Source organism: Pleurodeles waltl, chromosome 6, assembly GCF_031143425.1.
Source record: "Pleurodeles waltl isolate 20211129_DDA chromosome 6, aPleWal1.hap1.20221129, whole genome shotgun sequence".
NCBI classification, from domain to species: Eukaryota; Metazoa; Chordata; class Amphibia; order Caudata; family Salamandridae; genus Pleurodeles; species Pleurodeles waltl.
The window spans coordinates 752350993-752372794 of record NC_090445.1 but is presented as its reverse complement, the minus strand read 5'-3'; the positions used below and the strand labels follow the sequence as shown (position 1 = coordinate 752372794).

At 44.6% G+C, this 21802-nt stretch overlaps 1 protein-coding gene across 6 annotated transcripts in view; it reads right to left on the bottom strand.

The window, feature by feature from the left end:
* The window catches only part of CCDC186 (coiled-coil domain containing 186), a 608776-nt gene that overhangs the window by 437821 nt on the left and 149153 nt on the right, over nucleotides 1-21802 (bottom strand). For all 6 annotated transcript variants that reach the window (XM_069239313.1, XM_069239317.1, XM_069239318.1 and 3 more), the window contains exon 5: nucleotides 13819-14031. In XM_069239313.1, the coding sequence (XP_069095414.1) occupies nucleotides 13819-14031 (213 nt within the window). The remainder of the gene's footprint in view (nucleotides 1-13818; nucleotides 14032-21802) is intronic.

Genomic DNA, 21802 nt, shown 5'->3' with positions numbered 1-21802 from the left:
TTTTTCACTCTTTTTATTTTACCATATGATTTCCTCTGTAGTTTGTAGACAAATGAAAAGCATTTGTAAGGTGAAGCTCAGTTGTTGGCACTGGATGCCTCGAGTTCTTGGAAAACCTACAAGTAAATCCCCAATCCAGAACGGTCTAGTGGGCATAATGGTATATTTGTTTTGTAAATCGGCCATCATGGCAATAAGTTACCAATGAAAATGTGGTCACAAATGGACTTTTTGCCCCCCACTCATTTTCAATATATTTTTTATTTCAACAGTTACTTTCTTTGGGAAAACCTTAAAGGATCTACAGAAATGACCCCATAATGAATTCAGAATTACGTCTACATTTCAGAAATCTATAGATTTTCAGAATCACCTGTGGGCTTTACAGCAGTTTCCACCACAAACTAGAAGTAGATTAAAATCACAATTAGAAAAAATAGTCTGCCCCTTTGAAAAATGCTAAACCTGTGGTACAAATTTTTTTATTGTTCTTTTATTCAGCTCTGCATGTTCCTGAAAGCTTTCATTAACTAGTTTGACACTCATTGGCTCTCTTCGGGAAGGTCCCCAAAATCAACACTTGTGACGGACTTATATTATTATGTCTTCACTTAGATTTCTGGTTGTCTTTAAGAAAAATATTTTTAAACATTATTAACACACTTTTAAAGTACAGGCAGTTCTGCCAGTTTTTTCTTTTTCTCTCATTGACAATGGCCATCTCAATTTAAGAAAAAAATGAATTCATATGCATCGCTTGAGAAACTTAATTAAGAACCACCTTGGTTTCAAATCTGTTACATCTGTTACTGGAGAAAATGATAGTCCCTTATGTAATTTTTTGAGTTCAATCAATCAATCAGGAATTTGTAAAGCGCACTATTCACCCATGAGGGTCTCAAGGCGCTGAGGGGGGAGGGGAGGGAATGGGAGAAATAGGGGAGGTGCTGTTACTGCTCGAACAGCCAGGTCTTGAAAAGCTTCCTAAAGGTAAGGAGGTCTTTTGTCTGACACAGGTGGGTGGGAAGAGAGTTCCATGTCTTGGTGGCGAGGTGAGAGAATGATCTGCCGCCGGTTGTAGTTCTGCAGATGCGTGGGACGGTTACAAGGTCGGCTGACCGGAAATGCCGAGTCTGGGTGTAGAAGGAGAGACGTCTGTTGAGGTATTCTGGCCCAGTGTTGTGCAGTGCTTTGTGAGCGTGGGTGAGGAGTTTGACAAGGAGCCAGTGCAGGTCTCTTAGATGGCCTGTGATGTGGCAGTGGATGTCCAGGATGAGGCGTGCGGAGGTGTTCTGGATGAGTTGCAGCCTTTTCTGGAGTTTGGCCGTGGTTCCTGCATAGAGGGCATTGTCGTAGTCCAGTCTGCTGCTTACGAGGGCTTGGGTGACTGTTCTTCTGGTTTCGGTGGGGATCCATTTGTAGATCTTTTGGAGCACACGGAGGGTGGAGGAGGAGATGGCGTTGACTTGCTGGGTCATGGATAGTGAGGAATCCAAGATGAATCCTAGGATGAGTGCGTGGTCGGTGGGGGTCAGGGCGGCTCCTAGAGTGGCAGGCCACCAGGAGTCATCCCATGCGGAGGGGGTGGAGCCGAAGATGAGGACTTCCGTCTTGTCGGAATTGAGTTGAGGCAGCTGTTCTTCATCCATTCGGCGATGGCCTTCATTCCTTCGTGGAGGTTGGTCTTGGCATAGTCCTTGGTGAGGGAGAGGATCAGCTGGGTGTTGTTGGCGTATGAGATGATGTTGAGGTTGTGGGATTGGGCGGCGTTGGGGAGCGGGGCAATGTAGACGTTGAAGAGGGTCGGGCTGAGGGATGAACCCTGGGGTACGCCACAGATGATTTTGGTGGCCTCTGAGCGGAATATGCATGTGTGAGGGGGGCGGACTCTCTGGGTTCTGCGGGTGAGTAAGGAGGTGACCCAGTCCGCGGCTCTATCACGAATTCCTGCATTGCTGAGGCGTGAGCGTAGTGTGTGGTGGCAGATGGTTTCAAACGCAGCCGAGAGGTCCAAGAGGATGAGGGCCACGTTTTCGTCGTTGTCCAGTATGGTTCTGATGTCAGTGGCGGTGATGAAGGCAGTTTCGGTACTGTGGTTGCTGCGGAATCCGGATAGGGAAGGGTCCAGGGTGCAGTTCTCCTCAAGGAAGCGGGTTAATTGTCTGTTGACAGCCTTCTCAATTACTTTTGCCTGGAAGGAGAGCAGGAAGATGGGCCGGAAGTTCTTGAGGTCCTTTAGGTCCGCCTTGGGTTTTTGAGGAGGGCGTTGATCTCGGTGTGTTTGCAGCTCTCCGGGAAGGTGGTGAACTCGAAGGAGCAGTTGATGATCTTCTGTAGTTGGGGTGCGATGACGGAGCTTGCTTTGTTGAGGATGTGGTGACCGCGGGGATCAGATGGAGAGCCGGAGTGGATTGTGTTCATGATTCCGATGGTGTCGTTGACGGGGTCCAGGAGAGCAGGAGGTTGGTCAGCGATGAATCTGTGGTGTTGGGGGATGGGGGGGGGGGGGGGTCTGGGTCGTGTCGTGGATGTCTGCAATCCTGCGGTGGAAGTAGGAGGCTGGGGAGTCACAGAGGTCTTGAGATGGCGGGATGTCGTTGGCATTGGAGCTGGGGTTGGAGAGTTCCTTTACGGCGTTGAAGAGCTCCTTGTGGCTGTGTGCTTTGTTGTTGATTTGGTCTTTGAAGGCGGTTCTCTTGGCAGTTCGGATGAGATGGTGGTGTCTGCAGATGGCGTTTTTGATGGCTCTGTGGTTGTCCAGAGTCTGATCTTGGCACCACTTTCTTTCGAGTCTACGGCAGGTTTGCTGACATTCGTGGAGGTTGCGGTAAACCAGAAGGCCCTTCTGTCGGTGAGTCTGTTGGAGGGATTCTTGACCGGGGCGAGAGTATTGGCACAGGTGTCCATCCATTGCCTGAAGTTGCGGGCAGCTGCGTCAGTGTAGGTGGTGTTGATGGGTGGGTTACGGGAGAGGGTCGCGATAAGTTGGTCTTCGATGACCTTGTTCCAACTGCGGTGGGGGATCCGTTGTGGGTGGTGGTGTGTTGTGGGTTTCTTGAAGGAGAAGTGGATGCAGCGGTGATCTGTCCAGTGGAGTTCGGTGGTGTGGCTGAAAGAGAAGTGATTGCTGGCGGAGAAAATAGGGATGAGTGTGTGTCCTCGGAGTGGGTCGGTGTTGTGATGAGCTGTTTGAGGCCAAGGTTGGAGAGGTTGTCGAGCAGGGTGGCGGTGTTGTTGTCGTTGGAGTTCTCGAGGTTGAAGTTTAAGTCCCTGAGGAGTATGTAGTCAGTGGATGCAAGAGCGTGTGGGCTGATGACATCGGTGATGGAGTAGCTAAACTTCTGTCAGGAGCCAGTGGGGCCTGTAGACGAGGGTCCCTCGGGGGGTGGTGTTTGGGTCATTGTAGATCTGACAGTGCAGGTGTTTGGCGGTGCTGAGGGTGTCTTCAGTGCTGATCGTGATCCTGAGGGTGTTCTTGTGGATGATGGCGATGCCTCCTCCTGGTTTGTTGGAGTGGTTTGATGATGAGTTAATATTAAAATCTGCTTTTTTTAAATGGTAAACAGACTTTGGTTCTTTTTTGTCTAAGCGATCCAATATAATTTGTGATTATTTTTTCAACTCTATGATCCCCTCACAGCCTAAGTGGGGGGGGAGGGCAAATAACTCTCTTTGCTAAGACATGAAAGTCAATATTAAGTTGTCAATAGAAATAAAGAAAGCACCATTCAGGTGGCAAAATCCCTGACTCTACCACTGTCTGTGTCAGGTGTGGGTAGTCATCGCCCAATTAGATGTGACATAGTTAGATGATTGTGGTAGTTCATAGCAGACAGTAGCCCCTGTTTCATCCTCCTTGAGGTTCGGGAATCTCTAAGTATTCTCCTACCAGGCTGCAGCACAACTACAGTAAGGTGGGGAATTCCATCAGCTACTAGGAGTGGAAGACAACTCCAATTGCACTGATGCCAAGATAGTCAAAAAATGTCAAAATAATCATTCTAGCATGTATGAAAGCCTACCTCTGACATAAGCAAGCGATCTTGAGTGTGCCCTGTAGCCCAAAAGGCTTATTGGCACAATAAAACGCTCAGAGGTGACACATGCCAAACATGAGGCTGGAATGTCTCTGAATTTTCAGGATTCTATGCTTCTATTTACAGTATAGGATGGAGTGGCCTTTGAATTTTTCGTCAACTTGTGCTTCCTGTAAAAAGGCTCATATTCCCATAACTCTGCTTTACGAAGAACGAGAAAATCCATCTTCTCAGAAATCTTCTGTTTATTAAAAATTTAATTTGTTTGGGAACTTAGATTTTTGGTACTTATGTCCCAAGGAAGATAAACGTTGCACATCTCTGCCAAAACCCAGACTGCCACCAAACGATCGGTAAGTCTCCCATCAAATACAGCAGCTGTAATTAGACACCACTAGCCTAAAGAGAAGGCATTACCAGCACCCATTAGGGACCTCCATGAAACCAGTTGACCTTTTGGGGCAGATGCCTGCTGTGGGATGCCCGGAAGAAGATGGGAGACATTACAAGGACCTTCAATTACCGCAAGAATATGAGGTAAGAGAGAGAACTGCTACAACTATTACAGTAAGCAGAACTTATTTATACCACTACAAAAATCCAGTATGAACTCATCCTTGAAGCTGGTTCCATACACCTTAGGAGCTGGCCCATAACCCATCTGGGTAAAATTAAATGCGTAGGGATAGAGAGGTCACTAATGTAATTGGTCAGCCCATGAGTAGGCAAGCAGGAGCTCAGACAGCTGAGCTTGCCATCTGAAATCTTTGAAACACTCCAGAACAACAGAGGCATCTAGGATTGGCTAGCTGTAAAATTCAAAAGATGCTGTCAGAATTTGGACTTTTTCTTAGTGATTATTATAATAAAGGTTTTCTGTCTGCCATGGGAAAGGCTGAGCTACATAAAAAAGCTACAGAATTAAAGTTCGCCCAGGTTTGAACTTTTTGCACCCAAACTAGAGCAGGCCCTCAAACTTAGTGTATCTGGTCTTCTGGAAACCTTGTTGTCTACAGTGCCCTGACTTACTCTACCTGACGATTTTGACCACCATTTAAAAGACTAAGTCACATCTTTGCCGAAGAACCAGCTAATCAGTTGGGAATTATCTTTGCTTCACTCTTGGCTACAAAATATTGTCTCTTGCTGCCACTTGGGACAGGTTATTCTAGAGGCTATCCCTGGAAGTCTGGAAGCTTCAGGAATGACCTGGAACAAAAAGATGTTACCCAGCAACCTGAAGTTTGAACTTTAAACATTATAGGTTTTGATGCAGAAAAAGCAGCTTGCAAAGACCCAATCAGCAAGAGGCTATCACTGGCTACGAAGTTTGGTCCATTCTGCTCTTTTGGCACTATAAACTAGGATTCAGAGTGAGTTCACATTGTATGCATTCAGTCTTTTGGAATCGTAGCTGTGCCACGATGTTCTAGCTTAGCTTAACAGAAGATGTTGTGCTTTGGAACAAATTACAATGTGCAAGCATACAATGTCAGCAAAAACATACAGCAAAGAAATCCCAGCAGCGAATCAACAGCTACAGAATTCAAGTTCGGCCAGGTTTGAACTTTTTGCACCCAAACTAGAGCAGGCTCTCGAACGTAATGTATCTGGTCTTCTGGAACCCTTGTTGTCTATAGTGCCCTGACAATCTACTGGAAGATTTTGACCACCATCTAAAAGACTAAGCCAGAAGATAAAGTTGTTGACCAGGGTAAACTGCACTATCTGACCCACGCTCCTTTGCTCAGTCTGAATAGGCACCAAGAACCCAATATTTATCTTCCCACTATTTCCAAAAGGCACGTTTTGAAATGTATTTCAATATGTAACTCCTAATCACCTTGACTGAAATGTATATTTTTGGTGTTGTTTTAATTAATAATTATTTTAGACTTTAATGCTGTTTTGATGCCACTTGCTTCCACTGTCATTCTGATGTCAGCCACCATCCGACCACCCTCCAGCAATGATGTGGCAACTTTTGTAATCAGGCTGTAGTCTGTCAGTGGCCACAATGGTGTGGGAGACAATAGCAATATCTTGCTGTGATCGAGGTCCTCATTTGTTAAATGTGATATAGACGATAGATGAATCCTCAAATATACCATATCATCACAGCGGGGGGGGGGAGAACATAAAGTTCACCTGCTTATATAACCTGAAGCTCTCACCTTTCTGGGTGATGTGATAGCCAATAAATCTAGCAGGAGAAAGGCTGCAGGGCTGCCTAGTTTTCAATTTCAAAAGAGCACCCCATATTTTTTTCCTCACATTTTTATTAAGTTTCACATGTTTTACTCGTGCAACAACATTAACTCTTGTCCTCCCCTCCCTTTCTGCCACTCCCTGCAGGCAAGAGGTCAACTGCTACCTATTTCTATAGTTTTCTTAAAGTGCTAATCTATCAAATAGATGTATGGCTCTCAATTTCGGGGACAAGTTGCCATAACACAAAGAAGCTGCCTATCTTTAATTATGTTTCTTGAAAGTTACCCATCGCTGATGTGTCCTGACCTTAAGGGGCCACCATTTAAAGATCTGCATGCCTTTGTTTCCATAGTTGTGTAATCACTACCTTAGCTATGAGCAGTAGTTGGGATATCAAGACCCATTCATACTTACACATGATTTAGTTTAGTTCCTAAAATTGTGAGTTTGTGGTTTGTTGGGATAGGAAATCTCAGCAAGACTTTTTTGGCTGCTGCTGGGAGAGCGTAGCCTGTCTGACAATTGAGTGAGCTGCATATAAAAAGGGCTCCTCAAAGGGAAACCGCGCCAAGGTCCACAGTGCTGCTGGACACCATTGGAACTGGTCCTCTGCTGCAGGGCGTGCCATAGTGCCTGAAGCAGAAATGATAGACACTTAGGGTAGTGGGAGGCTTTGTATGTGGTAAAGTGCTCTCCTGGCTTGGAGAAGAAACATGACCCAAGATGGCACCTACTAACTGTTAAACTGGATGATGGATAACTGTCAGATTGGCTGGTGCAAACTGGAATAAGCTTGCCATCCCACCAGATTCAAGCTAGCCTGGCTGATGAAGGGTGATACCCTGAAAACGGTCCCAGGATGCTTGTTTCTGGTCCAGGAAGGACCTGGCCTGGCAGTTTCGGGCTGGCCTGTTCCCATGGGGAACAGGGTCAAGACTGATTTGCATATGGCTGGGTCTGAGCTGGAATGGCATGGCAAGCAAAAAAACTGATGGATTAAACCCAGATCTGTGACTGGGGGGTGAATGTTTGATTTGTTCTGCATTCTGTCCATCTTCTGTTGTTTTTGCAAACTGGAATAAGGACAGGGGCAAACTGCCAAGTAGTGAGGGGGTTCCCAGCCTGCCGGCGGGCACTGGGCTAATAAGCCAATATCCACTGCGGTAGAGAAGCAGCTGGAGGCCAGGGGGACCAGCCACAACCAAGTTGGCTTCTGGGGAGAGTGCAGCCCAGACCCCAGGAGTAAATCCAATTCAGATATGCAGGGTCCGGAGACATCAGCAAGCATTTTCAGAAACTGACAAGGATACCTGTGAGCTGCTACAACAAGTAATGAGGCTTAAACCGAGAACCCCACCTTGCTGTTTGGAGAGATCCAGTTTGAACAAAGATATGCCTATATTACACACACTGGAAGAGAGTTGGAGAGAAAGGAACTACTATACACAGACCATTTTATCTTTTTAGGTTAAGTGAGGCTTCCTACGGCAGGAAAGACCTCAGTTTCATCAATACAACAAACAGCCAGCCAGGCCGCTGACTGTATTGTCTCTAATTGCCTTGGGGAGGGGTCTGCTGAATATTTGCTGCTGCCCTGCTTAACTCTAAGTTCACATACCCTATTGACTCCAGGGACACATAGCGGAACAAGAAGGTAACCTGCTACACACCATCCCCCTCTTCTCCTCAACAAGTCGCTCCTTTGGGACACCCACACGGGCTTCTTATTTTTGAGCTGCAATGGACACAAAGGAGCACCCTGCAGCACGTGGGTGCACAACCACCCTACACTAATCTCATGTGCGATCAAGTAACCAGTGCTTCCCAAGTGAGAGTACCTTTCTCTGTTAGAGGGTGCCTTTGGGATCCTCTGCTTTTACAATGGAGGAAAACGGTAAAAAGACAAGGTTGCTGATATGTTGCAAAGCAAGGGCATGAGTGATTAAAACAGTTGGCATTGTGCTAAATGAGCACCCTGAGAAATTGTGTACCAAACCATAAGCCACCTGCGGCAGATCCTTCTCCTTCCTCGCCGCCAAGTCCTGGAACTCTCTCCCCACATCTCTACGCCAGACCCAGGACCTCCTCACCTTCAGGAGACTCCTCAAAACCTGGCTCTTCGACCGCTAACTGCAGCACACCTCCACAAACCCCCCCCTCCCCCTTCCCCCCAGCGCCTCGAAACCCTGACGGGTACATAGCGCGCTTTATAAATATCGTGATTGATTGATTGAAACACAAAGAGCACACTTGAAACTAAAACTGACTCTGTAGCAGTGGAGTTAAATCTACTTTGGCCAACCACATGATGCTCTCGGATAAAGTCAATGAAACTGAGCACATTTTGACTGCATTAAATCCTATGGTGAAGGAGCTCAAGGAAATTGTCAAAATACTGGAAGACTTTGTGACCGCCTATAAAGGAGGGCAAAGGATGCCAAACGGCGCTCTCGTCTAAAAAATGTGCAGTTGTTAGGCACACCCAAGGGAGCATAAGGAAAGAATCCAGCAAAATTTCTCCCTCTTTGCTGTGGAGCGAGCATACACGGTACCAGGGCACCATCCAACCCATAAGGCCCCGTCCAGACCAATGGTGGTTCACCATCTAAACTTCTGTGACAGGGATAAAATATTACAATGGCAAGGGGACATGGTCCATGGATGATGGCAACAGGCAGGTGAACATGTCCTTTGATAACACAGACTCAGTGCAGCAACCAGGACAGTCCTTCCTGGCTCTGAAGCACTGTGTAAGTCAATGAGAAATGTAGTGCTCCCTCTTATACCTGACTAGGCTCCTAATAGTGGTTGATGACATCTCACACTTTTTGATGACCTCTGAGGAGGCCCAGATGATGTCAGGACATAGGAGGAGAGCGACCTCCAAAAGGGGGCCTGGCCAATCAATGACACCCGCAAAACAACGAGCGAAAAGAAGATGACTGACTTTGTCGAGACCGCCAAAAGTCTAGATTGCAAAGCCCACCTGGTAAAAAACATAACACAATACAGAGAATCATTAGCTGTCACTGCAGACATTGAACAAGGCTCAACCAGCAAAAACAGCAGATAAGGAATTGCCCCAACAATTAAATTGGGTGAAGGCCTGGTGGTAACCCCAATGACCTCCTGAGCTAATTTTCTAAGGTTCCATCATGGCTAGGCTGATAGGCCAGGGTGGGGGCGGCAAAGTTGGCTGATGGGATAGACTGCAATGCGTGCACGGCACACTAGTAGATTTCTGTGCAGAAGGACTGCCGGAACCCGATCCATGTTCTAGAAGTCTGTTTTAGCCAGGCACACACCACACAAAATCTGCACAAAAGTAAATATTATTTTTCTTTGTTTTTTGCATGTTATAATGGTAAGACAGTTCCACAAGCCTCGACTGGGGACGGGGTTTATCAGTCGGGTACCACGTTATCTCCCACATGATCTAGCTCCTACAGATTTGACATGTAGTTAGAAAGAAATCGATGCCACATACTGTTCTAGAGAGCCTACGGCAAGATGGCATCTTAGTATAGCTCCGCCGGCCCGGGGCTTGAATCCTGCAATTATACTGCCATTTGACATTCAATGACACTGTTTTATAGCTACCTATAATAGCAAGATTATGGGGGGCTCAGTGTATCCCGAAATTGTGATCCAAAGTCCTGCAATGTACCATAATGAGCATAGAGTAGGCCGCGTCACATGGTCGGAGGCGAGGAGATGGAGAGAAGGAGGCGTGACAGGACTGCACTAACCCCGGGCACTGTAATGATGGCATACTTGGGAAGCATCTGAGATTGGCTGCAATGTTCGCGCTGCTGGAGAATCAAGATATTGGTGGTGCTGCATCAAGGAGGCAGTGGGGTTTGGTGTCGCAGGAGGCGGCGCACAACTCTGCTGAGCGAAGCACTTTGAGGAGAGGTGACTGGCCAGCATCCCACCCAGGGGGCCCGTCCGGCCCAGAGGGTCAGGGGAGCTTCACCAAACACCTGAATGCTGACGAGGAGCTGAAATGCAGGAAGCATGGAAGTGAGTTAACAAGCAGGTGGCCAGGAGGGCAGCTCAAACCTAGGCGTTGCAGCGACAGTGGCTCAAGAGCACTCTTGAGCCCCAAAAAGAGACAAATTTGATGCCAGAGGAGCCACTGGGCACTACAGTTGCTACATACTGAAAGTACAGAAGCCCTGCGATGCCGATAGACACTAGGACCACACTTTAAAGATGGACACTATAGAGACACAGGCATAAACATTGGCAGCCCATCTTTCACAGCCAATTCACCAACCGCCCTTACACTGTGCAATGTGACAGAGTGCATTGCAGCCACCCTTGTGCCTCGCTTGGTGACTACAACTAGAATAGCTGAGTAGGCACACTGAGAGCAGACAGCAAACTACGAGGCGGGCGGGGACCAAGAAGTACACATGGCAGGCGGCTGAGCAGATAGCCGTGACTGGTGGCCGCCGCACTTAGGTGCGACTGGCGCTGCCGTAGGCCTTTCGATAGCAGCAGTGGCCAGGACAGTTGCTGAGGTCTAGATACTGGTGCAGCGAGGGAGCACGGGGGCTGACAGGCCCCAAAAGCGAGACAAGATTAATGCAAAAATAACTGCCAGGAACTATAAATGCTGCATGCTCAAGGTAAAGAAGCCCCTCAATGCAGCTGGATACCATGTCCCTCTGGTTGGGGTCCAGACGGCCTGTAGATGAGGGTGCCACGGAGCGAGGTGCTGGGGTTGGTCTGAATCTGGAAGTGTAGGTGTTCATGGGTTGACTGAGACTGTGACTTGTTGGTGGTTGTCAGGCGGAGGTTGTTCTTGTAGACTATGGCAATGCCTCCTCCAGGACGGTTGGCTCTGTCCTCGTGGTTGATTTTGTAATTGTCCGGGTTGGCCATGGGGATGTCTGCGGCAGAGGTGGGCGTGATCCATGTCTCCATGAAGAAGGTGACGTCCAGGGCTGTCGAGTCAAGGAGGTCCCAGACTTCTACTGTGTGCTTAACAAGGAAGCACGTGTTGAGGAGAATGCACTTGAGGTGGTCGTCCGTGCTTGGTGCAGGATTGTGAGGTGGTCCTTGAAGGGTGTGGGAGCATGCACAGCATGAAAAAGGTCCATGAGTGTTCCTGGGGTCGGCTAGGTGGCAGGCTGAGGATCTTTCCGGGATGAGGGCACGTAGAGTGCTGGCGTCGAACCGGCAGATGGGGCGAGAACTGGGGTATGTGGCGCTGGGCACGGTCCGGGCACTGACGGGCTTGTCTTCGGCGTGCACAGCGGCCGCCATTAACAAGGAGAGGGAGGTGGTGGTCCGGTCAGCTGGGAGGCAGGAGGGTGGGAAAAGTGCTTCGAAGGGGGCGGGGCCTCAGGGGCAGCAGCGTGAGGGAAAACGTGGAGGGAGATAAAAAGGAATAAAAGACAGACAATGAATAAAAAAGTAAAAAACTGAACTAAAGGCAGAACTAAAAGGGAGGAGTAAAGAGACTGAAGATAAATATCTTCTGTCTCTTTACTCCTCCCTTTTAAAAGTAAATACTTTTAGATGCCCACTAGGCCACCAGGAATGAGGCACAGGTGGGAGCCTGAGGGTGGAGGTGGGCCTCGAACTGAGAGTCAGGCAGGCTCTCAGTTCGCTCAAGGCAGAGGCAGCAGCAGAAACAGGTGGAGCTGCACAGGGGAGGGCAACAGAAGCTGACGAGGAGGTCTGAGGATCGCCCTCTCACTGCCCAGCGGCTGCCATTAAGAAGAGGAGGGAGACTGGGGGTCCGGTCAGCTGGGAGGGCAGAAAAGTGCTTCATGGGGGGTGAGGGGGCAGGGCCGCAGGGGCAGCAGCGGCGTAGGGAAAAAAGCAGGACAGTGAAGGGTGAGAGGGAGAAAAAAAAGGAATAAAGGACAATGAGTACAGAAGTAAAAAACAGAAGTAAAGGCAGAGGTTAAAGGCAGGAGTAAGGAGAGACAGAAGATACTTCCTTGCAGATGGCCACTAGGCTACCAGGGAGGAGGCACAGGCAGGAGCCTGTGGGTGAAGGTGGTCCTCGAACTGAGAGTTAGTTCGCTCGAGGCAGAGGCAGCAGCAGCCAGCAGGTGGAGCTGCACAGGGGAGGGCAACAGACGCTGACCAGGAGGTCAGAGGAGTCGCCTGGAGAAGAACTGGAACCCAGTACTAGCAAAATCTGCAGACACACACAAATGGTACACCATATAACTAGAAAGTGGCCATCAAGTTTTCCGCACATGGTTATTATCTACTTTGATGCAGTTGTAATAATCTTCTCTTACAGAATTTCCTTACAAGCAACTTATCCTCTCAGGTGTGTGGTGCACACACCTGTGAAGCAAATTTCAAAAGGAGTGGTGTAGCAAGCCCAGAAACATGGACAAGGCAAGCTGTTCACAGTGGAGAGGCAAATTCTGATACATCTTCTTGCCCAAAAAAAGAAAAGTACTTAATTTGCTTATTTTCCATGTCAGCTGAAGCAGTAAATGAAGAGTCAGTAGCACTGTACCTCTACTTAGCCTCATTGACTACCAGAGTTTGTGAATGATTTACCATTTGACATCAAGGATCTGAGTAAGGAACTTTATATTTTTAGGTTTGTCTCCTTTCTGTTCGATGCACTACCTACTGCTTATTGATGATATTGACAAATGTTATATCACACTTTTAAATAAGGCACACATATGAACTTGCAAGAGCCATGGTACTATGTCCTAACTAAAGGTGGACTATTGTAATGTATGCTACTGCATAGAGGACTGAACTCCAAACATATGAGTGGACCTAAAAATTAAGCAGCCACAGTTTGCCTAAATTTGAAGAAGACCACATTTACTCAAGCCTAAAATAAATCCATTGGCTTTCTGTCCACTAGATAAGACACTGTTTTCTCTGTAAAACATCAGTGGACCAGGGTCAGAAAAACTGAAAAAAACTAGGGCCCACTATACAGCTCCAGAAGCACCCTTAGATTAGGAATCTGTAATATTAATGAAAAGGCAATTTCAACCGAAAAAATATGAAGGAAAAGCCTACAAATTCTGGGACCTAAAGTGTACCAAAAAACTGAAACATTACCAGAAAACAACACCCAGAGAGGCTTCAAAAATGAGTTGCTAATACACCAATTCATGGAGGTTGCAGAGCCTTCTAAGGATCACCCCACCTTCAGGATCAGGCCCCAATAAAATAACTGAGAATAATGACAAAAATACACATCACCCAACTATACGTCATGTTCTCTAATGCCTACATTTTAAGCACTAATGAAAGTGGCTGAAATGCAACATGCTTAAGTTACTATAGAGCACCTTAAAAATATGAAAGTGAATGAAACCGACTACGTCCCACAACAGGGATGACCCTCATGCCAGGGAAATTTGGAATGTAAACTCATGCACCAATGCAAGTTTCTAATGTACAGACTCAGTCTAAAAACGTATAGTAGCTCTCAAATTTAACATAACGTATATAAATAAATATTATATTAAATGCTAGCTAGAGCAGTTACAAACATTGCTATGGAAGAGACTTGCTTTCAGGTTAGGTTGCATAAGGATATGAACAGGCACTATAAAAAGAATACCTTCATTTCATACAGCTGCTGCAACCTTCCTTTCTCCTGAGTAAGCTGTTTTAGTTTATTTGTATTCTTTTCAATTTCTTTGTTAGCATCTCTCAGCCTTCGCTCCAATAACTCCTTTTCTTTCCGGAGGTCGAGTGATTCCTTTTCTCCTCTAACATACTTCATGACCATGGATTCTTTCTCCTGACGAGCCTCTTCACACTTCTTATTTGCCTAAAGAATTCAAATGAATACATATTGGAAATGGGAAGGAACGTGCATCTCAATAGTTAGCAGCATGTGCACTATTGCAAGGAAAATATTATGAAAATTACAGCAGCATTTTTAAAATTTAAATCCCGTCCAAATATACCTAATAACAGTGATGTGAAAAACGAATCGCACCCACCTAGGATTTTAAAACTGTATACATTGAGACGTTTATGTCACCAACTATTTCTCACAGACTCAACAGTAAATGAATCTTAACAAGCGGCAAATAACATTCAGATTCACAGTCAGTTATTAAGAAAATCGGCCATCATTCAGAAGCCTTGTATGAAAGCATGAGTCAAGTTTTCCTTCTTCTATACCAATTCAAAAGATTAACAGAATCACGTGCTGATAAAAAAGCTTGCACATTAGAAAGTACTGTGTCCTGTAAATGCAATTAGAAAGTTTGTCAGCTTGGTCTGATATAGAGATACATATTGATATAGATGCAGATTTGGCCCTCTCCAGAAATGTTTTTATCAGAAACATTTCCAAGTGTAATGCCATTTAAGGGTCAGATCTGCAATAACCTTAGACATTACTGTTGTGCCACATGCTAAAATAAGCCTACAATCCTTAAGAAATTTTGATTGGGCTTTTAAAGGGAAAACGGTCTTCAGGATTAAGTACAGTAATTTCCAACATTTGCAACATTTGATAATCAATTCATAGCTGTGAGTGCACAACTTGTGGGATATAATTCACTGTGGTGGTGAAAATAATCTCTAGCAGGGAAACAAAACAGGTAAACTGCTGACATAAGTTTAGGACAAGAGTGGCATAAACTGAAGTAGATGCATTCGCTGGACTGCATGCAGGGGTAAATCATGATGGAGATAAGATGGTTAGATTCAGGGCATTTATCAGAGAAGTTAACACCGGGGAGAATCTAGAGAAAGAAATACCCAGATGTTGCTTTACAGGTTAGCTGATGAAACATGCGGTTCTGGAGTAACAGGCATGGGTAGAAGAGGTAAGGTTGAATAAGGTTTAATGTGGTGAAGCTGTCTGGCACAGAAGGCTTTTCGGTTGCCTTCAACAAGACATTTTGCAAATCTGGGCCTCAAAATTAATAGAATTATCCCAGAAAGAGGATAGTGACGAGTCCATGAGTGATGAACTAATCTTTCGGCAGTAGGTAAACACCTTACCACATTCAATTCGTATTACCCCACATCCCCCTTGTACCAAAATGTAAGGTTACTCACCAACGAACTGGCAATACCCAGGGTAATCACTACAGATCAGTCAGAAGTCCTTAGGTCTTGACAAGACAGTGATATCAACAAAAACATATACATTATCCAAAGACTGTACCTTAAAATGCAGGAAGTGAAGTGATTAGTTTAAATGGTGATAAGGTGTTTCACCAGGTTGAGTGCACCTTCATGGACAACACAGTGAATGTTCTGGGATTTGGCTCTACTCTCTCAAAATGGATCTTAGCACGTTAGAAAAGCCTGTGGGTTCAGTCTGAGCCAACAGGGGAACTGTGAAAGCTTTTTGGAGTAGAAGGGATAAAAAGCCAAGCTGTCCACTTTTAGGACTACTACTCGCCATAAGCGTGGAATTCCTGGTGAACCACAGACAATCAGGAAATCAAAGGGGTGTCTATATTAACCACAACACGTTTAAGTTCTCTATGCATGTGGAAAAGACCTGGTGTTAGTAAACCCACATATGTCACTTTCCCCTTTAATGAAGGAACTAGGCGCACAGGGCCATAGCGGGTTTAAGCTTAATGTGCAGAAATTCAAAGTCTCAAATGCGTCCACATCCAAAAAAATTACAGAAACCTTAGAACAAAGGTTACCCTTAAAATGGTCTTCCAGTGCAGCTTCAGGTACTCTTTATAGTCAATTAGCACTACTCTATATTTGAAGGCGAACAGCTGGGGGATGAGCTAAAGAGGTCTGACTCCTCTGGCTAGAGTAATACGAAGTAAGTAGGCAAATTACCACTACTCAGACTGCCGGACATGCTAAAGACCAGCATTTGTTTACTAGGCAGAGCCATGAACTGGCAACAAAGATAATGGCTGATTCACTGCCCAAATGTATGTATGCTGTTCCGAAAGTTGATCTAATATGTGAATGAAAAAAAACGAAGTGAGCTTACCCAAAGCCCATTTTCTCTAAGCAAGATTATGTATTATTTTTGAGACAGCATGAGGTTGGTAAGACTGTTAAAACAGTCTTTTTTGTCAGAGCAACAACACACAGAAGTAGACAGAGAGCAGGAGAGCTAGGGGTCCTTGGCATACATGCACAAGACATACACTGGTCAAGAGCATCACAATTGTTCCTTGGACGACATGGAACTAGTGCTCTACTGTAGGACCAGTGCAAGTGTCCTTTAAAGACATGGAACAGTTGTGGTACAGCAGTGCCAACTAATGCAAGCTTCTTTCAAAGACAAGAAACAAGTATGACACTGCAGGGCCAGTTGGTGCAAGCTTCCTTCAAAGACATGGAACAAATGTACTGCAGTATAGAGGTGGATGAACCACTGAAGGCTTGAGCCAGATTTTAGATTCTGGTTCAGCTTGAGGTCCTCTTGAGCTCAAAATGAACTATAGCCCACATAAAGGTGCACATGACAACTAACTTGCCTCTTAGTTCACTAATGTTATTGTCGTCAAAGTGAGGGTTAGAGGCATGAGTATTTCTAAGTTCATGTTTAAAAACGATCACTTTTAGTAAACACTTCTCAATGCACTGATACAATCGGATGTACTGTGGAGAAATGCTTGTTAAAGAAATATGTTTTTCAGTTTTGAAGACACTTTGTTCATATTTTTACATAATATCTGCTCTATGATTTCCATGCCAAATGTTCCTATGGCTCAGGTTCGTAGAGCCAAGACAGACCCTTGGCTCAACTCGCCCTGTTAATTTGTTGGCTCGCCCATCTCCACTACAGTACTGGCTATAAGAGTTCCCTCTCTCTCAGTATCTGTCTCTGGGGAGAAACACCTTACTTTCTGATATTCTGGCCGGTTTCCACATACATCAGAAGCATAACTATTCGTACTTCTAGTTTTAAAAAGAAGAATTGTGCATTAGTGACACCAATAAGTTGTTTTAAAGTTACTGGTGCATTTGGTTTTCAGCTTGAAATGAAACAAAGTTCAAATCATTCATGTTCCCAGTTCCAGCACTCTGTCCTAAGTAAGTCTATGTTATTTAACTAAGTTCCACTGTTTGCCCTCCACCTGTCAGGCTGAATGTACTTATTACTGTGATTGAATTGTCTTACAAAGCTGCCCAGCATCATGGGAATAACCTCTTCTTTGACTTATGCTAGCGTCAGGCAGTCAGGGCAGAATGGCGCACTCTGCCTTTACAAAAGTGAACATGCACACTGCTCAGCCATTCAGTGCACATGCAATGAGGCCTTTGCAATGCCCCTGCAGTAGCTTCAGTAGATTCTGCTGCTCAGAGTCTGACCCCTGCAGCCACACCAGCCAGACTGTCAATTAGTTAACTTTACAAAATCCTCACACTTTGGTGTAAGCAAAAGAAATGTAAACCCCATTCTCTGTTATAAAAGAATAAGCTGCAATTTGTAAAAAAAAAATCAAAAAAAAAAAACAGAGTTGCATTTGACCTGTCTTTGAACGTACAGCAGATTTGACAGGTTAAAATAAGATTTAAAGTCAGCTTTAATGCTCGTTCACCTCCGGAACTCCAGCGTGGTTATTAGGTGCCCTCTCAAGGCTTATGAGGCTGCTATAATTAGGCCCCATCCCACCTCTGGGCCCCGGCGCATTGCAGACACCGCATCACTGGTAACTTTGCTGTTGCATACATGCCAACATTTTAGAGGAGGAAAGTAAAAGATTTTTAAAAAAATAATCAGGAAAATATATGTCCCCTTGACTTCTATTGAAACAGAGGTAGTTTCAGGTGGGAGACAGACAAACTAAAGCCATTTCTTGCTTACAAAAAAACTAAGTCTCAACCTGAATCAGGTCTACAGGCATGTATCCTGTTGTCCCCAGATGCTGTATGTATTCTAGGCACTGCCACAGCTGATCCTGGATGCTATTATTCTTTTCTTGCACTAGGCAGTCAACTACTATTTAAGGAAGGAGGTGTCACATAGTTCCAATGAAGCTAATGTTATTGCATTCCAAGAAGGTGGACTTAGATTCCTTGCTATTTTATTATACCACCAGGCAGCACAACTGAGGTTTTGCAGAGACTAGAGCAGGCAGGAGACGTTACGTGCAATCCACTGTGAATTTCCCACAGCTTCACAGACATAAGGGAGTCTTCAATATCCCGCTAACCTGTGTAGTGCATAGGTGTGTTTGTATATATACTGTGATGAAGCATGCATGAGTAGGCTGCCTGTGGAATGGAACGTACACTGTAGAGTATTACGAGTGAGTGATTATTTCATTACGAGGAAGGGAGCTCATTAGAAGAAGGGGTGAGCTGTGCTAACATTTAACATCCGAAGAGGTTTTCGTATATACAGATTCTATTGAAACGTTTGCCTGGCTTGACAAGCCATCCACCACAATAATACCCCCTGCTCAGGAGAACTGCTCTCCATCTATGGTGGCTTAGGAAGACAAATAATTATTTATGTTTCAAATTCCATACCGTTCACTCAGAAGCATGGAACTCCCTTTTTGCATCAGGGAGAAATCTTCCCTTACCACTTGAAAACGTCTTGAAATCGGTCTCTCCCTACTGATTCTACACAGTGAACCTCTAACTTCAAATATTAGTGTATTACTCTCGCTCCCGTTCTCTTGCTTAATGTTTTTTTGGCAGTTAATTGTAATTTTGTCATAACAAAGAGTGACATACAAAGCATCCCAAAACCACGTAGTCTAGGACTGTAAAACATTGTTTAAAAAAATAGCTAGAAAGTCAAGGCTGCAGGTAGCAGAGATCTTTCTCCTGGCCCACTTACTGAAAAAGACAGCCCCCAATAGAGCCAAATCAAGCTGGAACACCAAAAGTCTCTCTTCTGTACTACATGTAGCTGTTAAGAAGACTAACTGCTGCAGCATCTTATGTTTGTGAAATACACTGAAAATTACAAGAAGAGCTGAGCCCTGAGAGAGTATTCCAATCATAAAACATGTGGTAGAAAATCTGAGATATAGTTACTTGTGGGGAGAGTTACATTTTAGACCTTTCCACCACATTAAATACACCGCAGCCCCAAGCTTTGAGGTGGAGAGACTAAAACAATGTGCTTCTAGATTTCGGGCTAAATTTGTAATTTTCACAGGTGATCAGCAACAAATTATAGTTATGAACTCTGATTTGTCGGAGAACGACCTTAAATGCAATTATGTATATATAATTTCTGCTAGATTATTTTGCTAAAAGTGTAAATAACTAACAATGTGTGTTTAATACTGGTGTGAGAAACGACTCAGCTGGGTAAGTTCTAATGATTCAAAATGTGTCAATCTATCAGAGAGCAATTTCTAAAGAAGCAGGGGATCAGTGCTTTAAAGGGTAAAGAAAGAGCAATCAATGTTGGCCGTCATGTAGAGGGGCAGATGTAGTGATACATTTGTGCCAAAAGGGATGAATGTGTTTTAATACTGCTGTAACACCTGTCGGAGAACTACCACCTCCATGACTGTTAATAATTCAAAGCATCTGCATTAATTAAAGATCCAAAGCTGAAAGAGTATGGGGTGCAGTTTTTTTTTTAAAATGGGGAAGAAACACTGTTTATATGTGCCAGTCCTACAGAAGAAACCAATCAACACAGGTAGTAAAGGCTTTGATGCCAAACGTTATTGGGTGGTACTGACATAGCTTTGGGGTGGGGATGTGGGTGCGTGGGGGTGGGGAGGGAGCAGGGGGATGGAGGCAATTACATTAAAAAAGTAAAATTAGAAAGGACACTAAAAAGGCGGAGTAACACAAGTCAGACTTGGAGTACAGGCAATGGGAACCGTGATGAGTGACACAGGAAGCGGCGTAGAAAACAGACTGATGAAGAGTGGAATAGGTAAGGGTTGTAGGCTCATAGGACTACACGCGGCATCACACACTATTCACTAAGACAATAAAACAAAGTGATTAAGAAAGGTCAAATGAGAAGAATTTGATAGGGTATACTTGTTTGCTCAACCAGGTTGATTCATTTTCTTTTTAGAAAGCTCTTCTGTGTGGCTTGAGACAGCAGCTGTCTGCAATACACACTATGGCCGATGTTTTAAAATACACAGAATAGGCTTTTAGGGCTGCCCCACAGGAGTATTATCCCTCACACCTCTTGCAAGTGGCTGTTTGGTGTGCTATTTCGTCTCAAAAGTACACATCACATTAAATTCTGTATCTCATAGATGCACTATACAGAAAGCACTTTTTTGTAATTTGTTTCACTGCAGTTCTAAAAAAAATGGATTAATCAGTGCTCAAATTGCAAGCCAGAGCTAGTGGATATACCAATGCTTGTTCTTTCTGGTTTGGTGTCTGTAGTTCAACATCACCACTGTCGTTTTGTCTTTGATGATTTAGTTCCATGTGTCACTGTTCCCTCCTTCTCCTTTTGGGGCAGTATCCACTTTTCGTACACTTTGTCATTTTTGTCTTGCCTGTTGGGTTTTTGGCAGTGTGGCTGTTTTGTCAGAGTGTGGCTGTACTCTTACCCAAGTTGCTGTATTTAAGAATATAAACCATTCCTATATTAATTACTGTTATATGCTTTGCCGTACATGCCTATTATCCCCTTATACTGTGCATATGCCAACCATGGCTTCAGGCAAAATATTTAATGATTAATTTGCAATCAATGATTAGTTCATATACAGTCACGCTTATTATCATGTAACAATATGTACTAGATGCAACGTATATTCTAAGCATATGCTTCTAGGGGACACATTTCAAAGTTTGATATCATAGTGGTTTTAGTATGAATATATAGGCGAATTCACAAGCTTCTTTTCCTATCTTACACTATGAATTACAAGGGTAACCTTTTCCAAAACAATACTTTTAGTAGTATAAAATAGTCCCTCAATGCACTGTCAACGAGAAAGTGAGGGGTTTCAGATTCGAAACTTGGCCGCATTGACACAATTTAGCCTCGTGATGCAAACAGGCTTAGTCCGGCTAAGTATCAATGAAGTACAGGTACAGGTACAATACAGGTATGCAACTACAACACTTAATACTGACCCCCACCTAGAATGACCGGCGTTTGATGCAAATATGTTTATAAGCTGGGGTGAGACATGTTGGGATCCTCGTAATTTACTATGCTGTACTTTCTATCAATGTACGTTATTACTGTCCTTAATTCTGCAATTTTATTTTCTACATTTTACACTAAAATTGTAACAGTGTGCGCACTTGGAGTGAAAGGATGCCAGTTACTCAAAATAATTAATCAAATGCCCAAGAGTCCCTACGTTTGTTTTGTTAGAACCTTAATTACATTCTCTCCAAGTAAGCTGAGAGAGTTATATGGGCAATACATAATCCTGATTCCGAGTATAGGTGGTATTCATAGGACCCGATAAATAAGGATACCACACAGTAAATTATGTATCAGGTGAGATAAAGAGCGCCGACCACGACTTTTGAGGAAAAACATACCAATTTTGGTGTTTAACACACCAAAACCCACATGATACAGTAAATACTGTATGCTTTTCCCTGTTACATTTCCACAGGTTTGTCCTGCGGAAATGTAACGAAGGTTAAGGCATTTACTGCATCCGATATCTATCAGATGCATTAAA